Genomic DNA, 13487 nt, shown 5'->3' on the forward strand with positions numbered 1-13487 from the left:
TTATAAGGAATGGGGAAATTTCAGTATAGGGAAGGAGAAATTTGGCCCATAAGTCGGAAAGCTACGAAAATCTTCGATGAAAAGGTACTTTATTATGGGGGCATTTAAGCCCACCCACCATTTTTTGTCCTGGTAAATACGGCTCATTAAAAAAGCCCTAATAATTAAGGGGGTAAAATATCTCATATTTGCAACTTAATGGGTGATCAATTTTTACTTTAAGTTTTAGTGTCTTCCTCTATATTAATTCAGTTCTCTAAGATTCATCACACAAGGGACATGAACTCTCTACTTGTAAACCTTTCACAATGTATTCAGGAGATCCCTTTGATGAATGCAACACAACACTTGTCTTCTGCTAAACGCTTGGTTAATTTAGTAATCTACTTTGCTTAGTACCTGAACACTAAAATCAGCTAGAAAGATGGGCATAGTAATTATTGCCACAATGCTATAAGAGGCTATTACACAAAGTTTACTAGTTTGCAACAGTTTCAAGAGTCCAGGGAAACTGGAGGTGTACATCCCATTTTCATACATCAGATAGTCCCAGCATAGAATGCTCAATGGGTTAGCTCAATGGGCCAGTTATTGTTCCTACTAATAAGCTGACAATAATGGTGGCAGTTTACATCCCTTGATCTTGGATCCTTTTTCCAAGTACGCCAAAACGAACGTGCAGTGGTGTGGCTCCAAAACATAAGGTAAAAAGCATTCTATAAAAGCTTCCAGACCAAAAAAAAAAAGTTGATAAAGAATTTGCAGCCTTTCACACAAGGCCAATTGATTGTTGGTTGCTCAAATTAAAGTTAAGACACAAAAAAGTCAACTCTTGCCATGTGCATGAAAAAGCAGTCTGACAAGAGCTCAGAGAAAAACCTTCCTCCATGAGCTCCAGGGGAAAGTGTTGTGTGAAGTGCTGAAAGATGCAGATCTAAATCATGGTGAACTTTATTCTGCTAAAGGAAACCAATGTCTCGTTTGATGTTGTTGTAACCCTTGAAGTGGACTTTGCCATGGCAAGGGCTAGAAAGTAGTGCTCATTCAGTTTGCAAGTAGACGACTCAAGGATTCTATTAAACGCTTCAAATTGTGCCTAGTTGCTGTATCTCCAGTGATACTACTCACATCTCCACTGATGCTCTGCAAGATCATAATGCATACTTGACTGTTACAGAACTTCTGGCACATATGCCACACGCACACACACACAGACCCAACCAGCACACTACACATGCACACACACAACATTGTGACAAAGCTCCATGCAAGCGGAATGCATGTGTATATATATACACACACACACACACACACACACACACACACACACACACACACACACATGCTTCAGCGCCTGTGCCCAGATGTTCCCCCCCAAAAAACATGCACGAACACACAGAAATTACATTCTACTTCTTAATTGGAGAATGTGTTCCTCATCACAAAGGCACATGCACATCACACTTTACAATGGACCAAAATAGAAAACGTGGCCACCATAAAGTGACTTTGAATGCAAGTTATCCATGTACTTTCATGACTGTAAATCGAACTTACCTCAACATTTTTCAGTGTCTTGGTGAGTGTTGAAACAGACTGGCGAAGAAGCTCTCTGTTCTCAGGAGTCAAGACAGATTCGTTTAACATCCTCAAATCCACACTTGCCTCATTGAGGACCTTTGTAAGAAGCTCAAGCTCTTTCAAGAGGCCGCCATTCTGTACATCTTTGAGGAGGGGCTCAAGGTCTCCTACCAAACCTGTGACCTGAGAAGCAATCCAATTAGCCATAGCAGTGAGCCAAAAAAAATGGTGAATCCCATCAAATCTGACACTTCTTAGGGTCTATCCAGACACGACTCACTCCAAACGAAAAGGGAAGCCCATTTCTCATGTGCCCATCCAACCCCCCCCATCTGATGGGTAGGAGAGATGTCTGTAAAAACCCTTAAAAGGGGTAAAATGTATACCTTCCTAAGGAGAGGCTTAGAATCTTCCACAGATTTGCCTACACGATCCGCCAAGCTGTAGATTTGACTGATGCCTATCTCATCGACTTCTCTCGCAAGCCTTGTAAATATACCCACGAGTTCGTCGAGGTTCACACCTTGCTCACCTTTGATTTTCTGTCTGTCACACACAATGACCCCCTCTTCTGAGCAATATGGATCGAGCGGGCCCACAGTGGGCCGTGGCAGCTGATTTGCTGGTGTGATGTCTATGAGTGTATCCATTAGAAGCCCAGATTGATTGACCTCCACCACCGAGTTTCGTGGAATCACAACATTGGCATCAAATACCTGTACACAAGCAGTAGAACAATTGAGAAAATTTATGAGCTAAAACCGATATTAGTACATGCTGTCCCAAGAAGACAATGAAGCTGGCAGTTAAGGATGAGATTAGGCTAATGCTCAAGTAAAAGTTACTAGTTGATGAATTAGTATAGCATTCACAACTGTGCCATATTGTATCAAATTGTGTTTCAAATTTTGAAATATTTCACTGTACAAAACTCGTTTTTTTGCTCTCTCTCTCTCTCTCTCATTTCTCGCTCTCTCTCTCTCTCTCTCTCTCTCTCTCTCTCTCACCAAGCGTCACCGCAGCCGCCGTTTAGAGCCAGCGCCGCCATCCCATTGCCGTTCCCTGTTGCCCACCGCGAACTTTTCCACCTCCCGCTACTTCGGGCCCGAACTAGTGGAGAGGGTCCACTACCGTGGGCGGCGCGAGTGCAAAGGGTCCGCCCATTTTGGCGGCATCGCTCCCAGTGAGCTGTCTCAGCCACGCCGGCCAGTTTGCCATTTCTGGTGACTGCGTTAGGTCGAGTACTTCATCAGCAGCTATGCGTGTGTCTGCACGAGCCATCTGAAGCCGAAGGGGCGTCATCTCTCAAGGCAGAGGTGTACGCCTGTTGTCTGCTGGTCAGCCTGGGGGTCTTTCTGTTGCCTGCATACAACACATTTGTGACGTTGCGGGGAGCATAAAGAAGAGAAAAGAGGAAGATCAGTACACGTTTTACAGAGAATTTCCGCCTGCTGCTGCAACAACACAGCATTGCCAGTTCCAGTTCTCAGTTTTGGCCCCTTTTACCACCAACCGTTGCTCAGGCCCCCAAGGCAGCAACTAGTAGGGGAAAACATGTCTCAACCCCTAGAGGGGGAACATGATGGTGAGACAACCTTTCACACCCCCACGAAGGCACCAAATGCCTACCGCAAAAGACTGAGGGAAGGAATCATGTCCCCTGGCTCACGAAGGATTACGAAGATGGCCCGACGAGACGAGGCCCTTTATGAGGAGCTACAGCTTCACATAAGGATAGAGATGACACCATGCGACAGGAGCTTGAAAAGGAACGGACCGAGCAGATGCATGCCCAAAGGAAAGTGATATACAAAACGCTGAAGGAAGAGATATATGTCCAATTGAAGGGAGAAATGCAAGCCCAAGTACGGGTTGAGATGGAATTAGCCCAAGCTTTGATGCACACACAAATAAAAAAAGAGATGCAGAAATGGAAGGATGACATGCTTCGAGAGATTGGCACAACAGTTGCATTGTATGAAGGCACTTTGAAGACATGTATGGCTGACCGCGAAAAAGACATCATAGAAATGCAAAACACTTTGGAATCATTTAAGGCAAAAGTGGTTGTAGGTGAGCAGGAAATGCATTCATAAGATGAAATTGCCAGTGCCACAAAGAAACAAAGGGGGAAAAGATTTATTTGGATGAGGACCTTACACCGGCACAGATAGCACACCGGAAGGGACACATGCCGCGTGTGCTTGAGGCAAGGAAAGAGGGGAAATGGGCGGTATACAGAGATGGCCGAGTCATCATTACGGAGAGGAGGCCCGCTTGATGGTGCACAGCCTATGAGACCTTGCGATTCACGGCGTGGAATTGCAACGGGGCCCTTAGAACAGATGCAGGATACTTTCAGACACAGTGATATTGCTATGTATACGGAGACCCATCAGTGCACAAACAAGAGGCTTCCTGACGTCCGGGGTTATAGATGGGAATCAGTTTTCCGCCCTCAGCCACACACAGTGAGAGGTACCACACACAGTGAGAGGTACCACACACAGTGAGAGGTACCAGAGGATCCGGAGGAGTGGTAATACTTTACAGGGAGGAGCTTCGTGTGACAAAATACATGTGGTACATAGAGATGCAGATGCGAGGTACATGTGGGTCCGAATATGCAGAGAGGGACTCCGCAAGCTATATGTGGCGGTATGCTACTTTCCCCCAGCCCACTCCAGGTTTGCACCATCAGGAGAGTCGCCCTATATACCACTATATGATGATATCATGAGGTTTGCCAGCATGGGACACATATCACTATTGGGAGACTTTAATGCACGTACAAGCACAGAGTAGACAGAGTTGTATGATACTCAAGAGGCTATGTATCGGGAGATCACGGCAGAGGATGTAGGGTTGCAGAGATCAGCACAGGATGAGGGGGAGATTACAGATTATGGCAGGCATTTTCTCACACTCGGGAGTGCACATGGGTTGGTCATATACAATGGCTTATCGAGATGGCAAGAATCAGATGCTCTCACACACTGGAACTCTAAAGGGGGAGCGAGCACAGTGGACTACTTGATGGGATCTCCTTCATTGATACCTGATGTGCGGGGTTTCACGATTTCCAGTAGGCCCATTGGCATAGCAGCCGATCATGCATACCTGAGTTTCACACTAGTAGGTAGATCCCCGAGAGATGGGCCAGCCACTCATCTACCTAGGTACTCCAGATATCAGTTTACACGTGAGATAGTTGGGGTTTATCGAGATGTAGTATCTGGTGGCTTGTTCGCTTTAGACCTGCATAGCCCTCTGGACGAGATCACGAGAGGATTGGCAGGTGTACTACGTGCATCCGCCTCATATGCGTTTCCTTGCACTATTATCCCTTCCACCCACCCCCGCAGCACTGCTCCACAGAACAGTTGGTATGATGATGAGTGTCGTGAGACACGAGCACAGCTACAGCGTGAGATTGCCATTGGGTCTCACACGCATAGATAGGCTAGGATGATCTTTCGGCGCCTTGTGCGGAGGAAGAAACGAGCCTATCTGGCTAAGCTAGAGGAGGAGATCTACCAACTCTTCCTGGGGAAGGACAGCAAGAGGGCATGGAAGATGTTTCAGGAGAGACAGCCTGGTACTCCGATTACTGCACCTGAGGCATGGCATACTTATGCTAGAGCTATATGATGCACCAGGACAACCCCCCCTCCACTGGGAGCTAGACCGGCTAGCAGCACCTTTTTTACTATGCGGATGGTGCTAGATGCGATAGACAGGTTACAGAATGGAAAGGCATAGGATCATGATGGGCTAGTTGGAGAGCACTTCCCATATGCACGAGACACTTTGGCTCCGTTCATCATACATGTGTTTAATCGTCATTTGTGAGGGTTTCCCGACAAGCTGGACAGAGAATATCATTGTATCACTCTTTAAGAGTGGGGACCCCATGGTGCTAGGCAACTACAAGACGATCATGATTGGTCATTACCTGGCCAAATTATATGGCTCTATATTGGAGTCGGAGTTGAGCCGATGGGCAGAGAGGCATGGTCATCGAGCACATGGATAGGTTGCCTTCAGGAGAGGATTTACTACCTTGGATCACATACTGACACTTCGGGCACTTATTGAAGAGGGTAGGGCACATAAGAAAAGGATATCCTGCTGCTTTGTGGACTTCCGCAAAGCCTTCGATACCGTACCATGTGCCAGGCTTATGCACAGATTGCATGACATTGAGGTACCCGAGGATATGTAGTGGGGGATATATGCTTTGTATGAGTTTGTGATAGGTAGAGTCCGAGCTCCAGGCGGACTATCTGATAGGGTGACCAGCACAAAAGGGGTGAAGCAAGGATGCCCGCTATCGCCCACCCTCTTTGAACTGTACATTGATGTAGACAGATTGGGAGGCCCAGGGGCATGCTTGGCACGGGTGTTGATACCCATCTTGTTATATGCTGATGATATTGTTCTAATCTCAGACTCTCCGGAGGGATTACAGAGACACCTGGATGCATTACAGGCTTTCTATGCGGATAAAGATCTGACAGTGAACCTTGGGAAAACCAAGGTTATCGTGTTTAGCACCACACAGGCATGGGTGACGAGATCAGAGCCTCAGTTCACTTTCCGAGGGGAGCCGGTAGAGTACGTCACGTCATATGTCTACTTGGGAGTTACTTTCACAGGACCACGTTTCTCCCTGAAGGAGGCAGCAGCAGCTAGATTAGCTCGAGGGCATGCAACCTTGGGGCACTTGAGAGGCAGTGTGCACACATACAGTTTCAGGAGCCACGCACCAAATTGTGGCTATTTGATACGCTTGTCACACCGACCCTCCTGTACGGAGCTCCAATTTGGAGACCCAGTATACATCACAGATCTCAGAGAGGGACAGATGAGGGATGGAGGCAAATGGAGAGACCACTGATTATGATGATTGCCTGCATGATTCGGAGCAAATCGTCAGTACCACATGAGATTGTTCGGGAGCTCCCTCAGCAGAGGTACTCCCGATTGGCATTGACCTCATCCATACAGTTGGCAGAGGATGGAGATACTCATTGTTGGTACGCTCAGATGAGATCATGGTTTGACCTACATGGTTTGCGGATAGAGGCACTACCACCCTTTCAGTACATGGAGAGACCACTGATTATGATGATTGCCCGCATGATTCGGAGCAAATCGTCAGTACCACATGAGATTGTTCGGGCTGAGCGGGGTGCCCCACCAGTAGTAACCGAGGCCCTATTCCAGGCAATTACCTTTTTACAACGGCTATGGGAGCTCCCTCAGCAGAGGTACTCCCGATTGGCATTGACCTCATCCATATAGTTGGTAGAGGATGGAGATACTCATTGTTGGTACGCTCAGATGAGATCATGGTTTGACCTACATGGTTTGCGGATAGAGGCACTACCACTCTTTCAGTACAGTCTGGATTGTCCATTTTTGGATCTCATCCGCTCAGAGCAAAACCGCGTGATCAAGATGGATATCATCAGAGTGGACACAGAGAGGACATGGACTAGCCCCCTTGAGCCCTTGGGCACGAAAATGACTCATTACAAGAGCCATTTTCTACACCTCTCACCGGATGATTTTATCACCCGCCCGGCGTACATGGATGTACACCTATCACATGGGATACGTTGTGCCATTGGACAGATCCGAACCTCATCACACCAGCTGCGGATTGAGACAGGGCGATATGTGCATCAGATCTTGGATGACCGCATTTGTCAGCTATGCTACCAGGAGGTAGAGATAGAGGAACACTACATTTGCCAATGTACAGTCTATTATGAGATCTGAGGGAGATATCATTGCCTCTTCCGAGAGGGTTTTGGGCCGTTACGCAGGGTCATGGAGTTTGAGGATCAGAGATGCCTGGGATTGTTTCTACTTGAGCTCAGGAGACGCAGAGAGACTCTCTTGGCAGACAGGAGGCCGAGCCATGATGTACCTAGACAGAGGACCTTGACAAATTTCTTCGGCACCGGCACCAGTACCAGCAACCCAGCTCACACACCTCCTGATACCTCCTCCATTGGGCCATCAGGGCACCGACCACGCTCCGAGGGAGTCACCACTGATAGAGCAGTTATCTTATGTCGTGCTCGTCGGCCACGCCCACCAGGATCCCGACCACGGCATCCTCACCATCGCCAGATTAGAGCCATTATTGCTCGGCATCGGAGGCGCCTACCTCGCTTCTACGACCTCTCCATTCTAGAAAGCCCCATGGCGGAGATACTTGATCAAGGAGAGGGCAACACTTCAACTGATCAGCATACATGGATCTACCTGATATACATTTTTCAGTATTTTCCAATATTTTCTACTTAGTATCATCTCGGAGTCTTACAGTTCTGTTCTTATGACTATAGGACAATCAGTTTATTGTACTTTCTAGTCTCATTTAGTTGTTCTCTTTGATGAGACACCAACTTCAGATGTACTCTCAATTTTGGTCTCATAGGCCACTATGGCCTCTTAGAGACGTTAATATATCATTTCATTTTCTTTCTCTCTCTCTCTCTCTCTCTCTCTCTCTCTCTCTCTCTCTCTCTCTCTCTAATGTGGGAATAAACAAGTGCTAGGTGGTTGTGTAAACTAACATTATATTTAGGCTTTAAATAAAGCAGTTTCGATGTGTGTGAACAATTGCTAGTCCGTATAAGTCTTTTGTGAGGGAACAACCTCTTAGAAGGATATTATCTAAAGTATTGATGTGTGGCAAAGTGACAACTGTTAGAGACACTTGGCATCATATTTGGCATATGGCATATGTGGTGGCAGCATTATCTAAAGTATTGATGTGTGGCAAAGTGACAACTGTTAGGGACACTTAGCATCATATTTGGTGAAAAGATGCAGGGGGGAAGAGAGCTTGAGCTCTTGCAAGCACACACACACACTCACAAAACCCTAATAGAGAACACACAAGGTGAGAGGCTGAAAATCTTCTTCTTCTCTACTCAACACTCAACACACCATATACAAGAATAAGAGTACACACAATATGAAAGGTACTCAACCAAATACATACACGGGTTCTCTATAGTGTGAACCCGACTAAATGAGCTGGCGCTATAACTATGCCAGTCTCTAGAGTGGCTGTCACACAGCCTGTCATCCCACTGGCCGCATATCACCCAAGATCTCACCAACCATGCCAGTGGTGTAAGTGCGGGGCCTATCCCCCAGGCGGGTCATCAGTGTCCACCGCCTCACTAGAGCTCGATATCTCAACACTCCCCCTCGAGCTCAACTCCATCTCATGTACACCAAGCGAAGCCCTGAATCTGCGGAGCTTCTCTGTACCCAATGCTTTGGTGAAGATGTCAGCTACCTGATCCTCTGTGCTGACATAAACAAGGTCAAGGTCTCCTGCCAAGATCTTCTCTCTGACGAAGTGGTAGTGGACCTCTATGTGCTTCGTACGAGCATGAAAGACTGGGTTCCTGGCCAACTGTATACTACTAATGTTGTCACAGAAAATGACAACTTGTCTATCCACTGATAGACCCAAATCTGCAAGTAGCTTTCTCAACCAAGCTACCTCACATGCTGCCATAGCAGCTCCTCTGTACTCGGCCTCCGTACTCGATAGAGTAACCGTAGGCTGCTTCTTGCTGCTCCAAGTCACAGCAGCACTCCCCAAAGAAAACATGAATCCACTGGTAGATCTTCTGTCTGAGATACTACCAGCCCAATCAGCATCTGTGTACCCATGTACACATATCTCTGTCCCAGTCTCATAGAATAGTCCACAATGTAAAGTAGACTTCACATACCTCAGTATGCGTCTCACAGCATCCAAATGCGGTTTCCGTGGAACCTGCATAAACTGACTCACCAACCCAACAGCATAGCTCAAATCTGGTCTGGTGATCGTCATGTAGATCAAACTTCCTACTATGCTCCTGTACATAGTAGGATCCTCCAAGATCTCTCCTGAATCTACACTCAACTTGCCATTCTGATCCAATGGCACAGAAATAGGCTTACAGCCTGTCATACCATACTTGGACAACATGTCCAAGCCATACTGTCTCTGCAGTAATCCAATACCATGTGGTGACCTAATCACCTCAATGCCCAAGAAATATCTGAGCTCCCCCAGATCCTTCATCTCGAACTCCTGTCTAAGCAAGATCTTTACATCAAAGATCTCTGCATCATGGTCCCCCGTAATGATCAAGTCATCTACATAGATGACAACAAGCACAACCCCTCTATCACCATGTCTCACATACAATGAGAAATCTGCATTGGCTACATGAAAGCCAATAGTGACAAGATATTCAGAAATCTTGTCAGACCATGCTCTTGGTGCTTGCTTTAAGCCATACAAGGCTTTCTTCAACCTGCAAACATGCTCGGGGTGACCCACATCCTCATAACCAGGTGGCTGCAACATATACACCTCTTCTTGCAAATCCCCATGCAAGAATGCATTCTTTACATCCATCTGATGTAAAGACCATTGCTTTGACGCAGCCACTGCTATCACAACTCTCACCGTTGCCATCTTAGCAACTGGGCTGAAAGTTTCCTCATAATCAATCCCATATGTCTGCGCATATCCTTTGGCTACCAATCTAGCCTTGTACCTGTTTATGCTTCCATCACTGTTATGTTTAACTTTGTACACCCACTTGCATCCAATGGCTTTCTTGCCTTCTGGCAATTGCACTAAATCCCAAGTTTCATTTCCATATAGTGCATCCATCTCCTCATCCATAGCTTTCTCCCAACACACATTTCCAATAGCCTCATCAATGCATGTGGGCTCAGCAACCTGCACAACCTTTGCCATATATGCATAGTGATGCGCCACATAACCATCATAGGTAAATCTCTGCACAGGATTTCTCACTCTCCCAGATCTTCGCAGCTTCTCATTCATGGCTTCCATAGCCTTCTTTACACCAGGTGTTCTCATAGCTGGGATCCCAAGCTCCTCATCAAGGCTCATTATTTGAGCCACTAGACTCTCCATCAACATGAGAATGCCCTGCAGAAATGTCAGGCATACCAAGGGGCTCAACCATTTTCTCTTTTCCTTTACGTGATGTAGTAATCACATTTGCAGGACTGGTATTATGACGCAGCCTGCCACTCCATGGTCTATCAACAGACCCACTAGATGAGGACTCTCCTGGTCCACTCAAAGACTGTGATTGCTGACCTGCATTCTGTGCAACCACACTTCCACTCACATCAGCCCCAACAGCTTCTTTTTCAGCAACATACCAGTTGCTCATCTCATCAAACACAACATCCCTGCTTACCCTCAACTCACGTGTAGCAGGGTTATAACACCTGTATCCCTTTTGCTCAAGGGAATATCCAATAAACACACATTTTTCAGCTTTCGGATCTAGCTTAGTTCTCAGCTCATCTGGCACATGCACATATGCAATGCATCCAAAGACTTTCAGATGAGACAAATCTGGTTTTCTGCCAGTAAACCTCTCCTCTGGAGTTACATCATGTATGGCTGCAGTTGGAGTCCTGTTCATGATGTATACTGCTGTAGAGACAGCCTCAGCCCAATAGCAATGCGGCATATTCTTCTCTTCCATCAATGCTCGCGCAATCTCAGCAATGTGCCTGTTTTTCCGCTCAGCAACTCCATTTTGCTGCGGAGTGTATCTGCATGTAAACTGTCTCCGAATACCATTCTTCTTCAAAAATTCAGAGAACTCATTGGAGAAGTACTCTTTCCCTCCATCTGACCTTAGGCACTTTACATATTTCCCTGTTTGCTTTTCAACCAAAACTCTGAAATTCTGAAAGTGAGTGAACACCTCACTCTTCTCCTTCATGAAATATACCCACACTTTTCTTGTGTGGTCATCAATGAAAGTGACATAGTACCTGTAGCCTCCCATAGACACGGTCTTCGTAGGACCCCATACATCTGAATGCACAACATCTAGTGCATTTCTGCTCACATATCTGTTACGTGGAAACACATGCTTTGTTTGCTTCCCAAATTGGCATGCTTCACATATTTTCTGCATACCTTCCACTTTAAATTTTGGCAGCCCTGTCACGATTCCTTTTGTCTGCATAGACTTCAATCTCTGAACATTTACATGTCCAATTCTTTTATGCCATATGTCTGTGTCTGCAACAACTCCTGAACCATTTGCAAACATCGCAGCACTCATTTCAGGCATGTCTACATTCAACGTAAACATTCTGCCCACTCTGTTGCCTTTTGCAACCAACCTGCACTTGTCTTTAAAATCTTCAACATAACACCCATCAGGGTTAAACCGAACCTGCAAACCCTGCTCAATCATCTGGCCAACTGAAACCAGATTCTTTGTTATGTTCGGTACATGAAGTACATCTGCAAGGTACTTCACTTTGCCATCCTGCATAGACAATGGCACATCTCCAACGTGGGCAATTGGATGAGCAGTGTCATCCCCTGTTTCCACAAAACCTGGTCTTTCCGGGTTTTTCATCTCCTTGAACCACTCCCCATGACTTGTCATGTGGTTCGAAGCGCCTGAATCCACATACCATACATTATCTTTTTGTGCTGCATCAACATTTTCAGACATGGCATTCACGACATGCTGCATAACAAACAACCTTTCATTATCCTCATTATTTCTGCTTGAGGATGCATAGTTGTTTTGGTGCACTTTCCCATTTTGCATGTCAGCCTGCTTCTTATAACATTCTGACTGCACATGTCCAGGCTTACCACAATAATAGCATTCACGTGCATCATTATATTGCCTTTGCCAATTTCCACGGCCTCTTTGACTCCCCCTGCCTCTGAATTTTCCTCTTCCACCTGCGTGTTGTTGTTGTTGTTGATTCTGGGACTGTTGTTGTTGCTGCTGCTGCTGGCCATAATTCTGATTACCTGTTCGGCCACCTCCTTGACCGCGTCCACGGCCTCCTCTACCTCGTCCTCTTCCTGAACTCGTGTAGAAGGCCTGTTGCTCTGAACTGTTTTTGCTTTGTGAAGACTGTTGGTCTTCACCCAAGTTCTTCTCTTCGATAATCAGCATAGACACCAAATTTGTAAAGTTGGGAATGTTTTCCCGAGTCTGAATAGACGTCTTAAATGCCTTGTATTGTGGCCCGAGACCACGTAGACAGACTTCCACCTTGTCATCATCATCTACTGACACACCAATAGATGCAAGGGATTCCACAATACCCTTTATCTTCAGCGCATAGTCATTCACAGACATGCTCTTTTTCTCCACAGTATGAAGTTCATTCTTCAACTGTATCTTGCGTGCCTTGGTATTTGTTTCATAAAGCTTTACCAAGGTGTCCCACGCCTCCTTGGGGGACTTGGCATCCTGAACGTGCCCAATCATGGTGTCCTGTATGCTAATGGAAAGCCAATACATAACCTTCCTGGCTCCTTGGTTCCAGTCTTTAAACTCTTTCACATCTGCAGCAGTCGGATTTATATCCGGTATCTCCGGTGCCTCTTCATGCTCACCTTCTATGTAGTCCCAATAACCTTTTCCCATCAGGAAATTTGTCAACCTGAACCTCCAAGCATGGAAGTTATTCTTATCAAGCTTCTCAGCCACAATCTGTGTTATGCCATCATTAGACATCTTGCCAAACACACAATTTTACCAGAACTTGCACTCTGGTTTGTCCTGCACAAATGCTGTATTTTCTGCACAGCGGTACTGTAGTACTCTCAAATGTCACAACCAGTGACTTCAATGTGCATACATACACCCAATGGCAACTGTAGACCTCTTTGCAGCACCCACAGTGTCTGCACAGTCAATCTGTCTTCCTGCACTTCTTAAAACAGAGTTCTGCAGAGAATCGATGACTTACCCGCAGTGCTCGAAATCGCCTGCTTTCTGAAAAACGGAGGTCCACACGCGCCCGAAACGTGTTTTCGGCCCGGAAATTTCAGTCCG

The 13487-nt window shown here is 46.2% G+C and overlaps 1 protein-coding gene across 1 annotated transcript in view; it reads right to left on the bottom strand.

The window, feature by feature from the left end:
- Window positions 1-417: 417 nt before the first annotated feature.
- Window positions 418-13487, bottom strand: part of LOC147612914 (protein TRIGALACTOSYLDIACYLGLYCEROL 2, chloroplastic-like) — a 40220-nt gene continuing 27150 nt past the window's right edge. The window contains exons 2-4 of the mRNA XM_086782185.1: window positions 1968-2297; window positions 1558-1764; window positions 418-1143 (exon numbers count right to left, since the gene is read on the bottom strand). Coding sequence (XP_086638311.1) covers window positions 1045-1143; window positions 1558-1764; window positions 1968-2297 — 636 coding nt within the window. The 3' untranslated portion in view covers window positions 418-1044. The remainder of the gene's footprint in view (window positions 1144-1557; window positions 1765-1967; window positions 2298-13487) is intronic.

Source organism: Cibotium barometz, chromosome 44 (genome assembly GCF_041138505.1).
Source record: "Cibotium barometz isolate CiBa-2024 chromosome 44, ASM4113850v1, whole genome shotgun sequence".
NCBI lineage: Eukaryota > Viridiplantae > Streptophyta > Polypodiopsida > Cyatheales > Cibotiaceae > Cibotium > Cibotium barometz.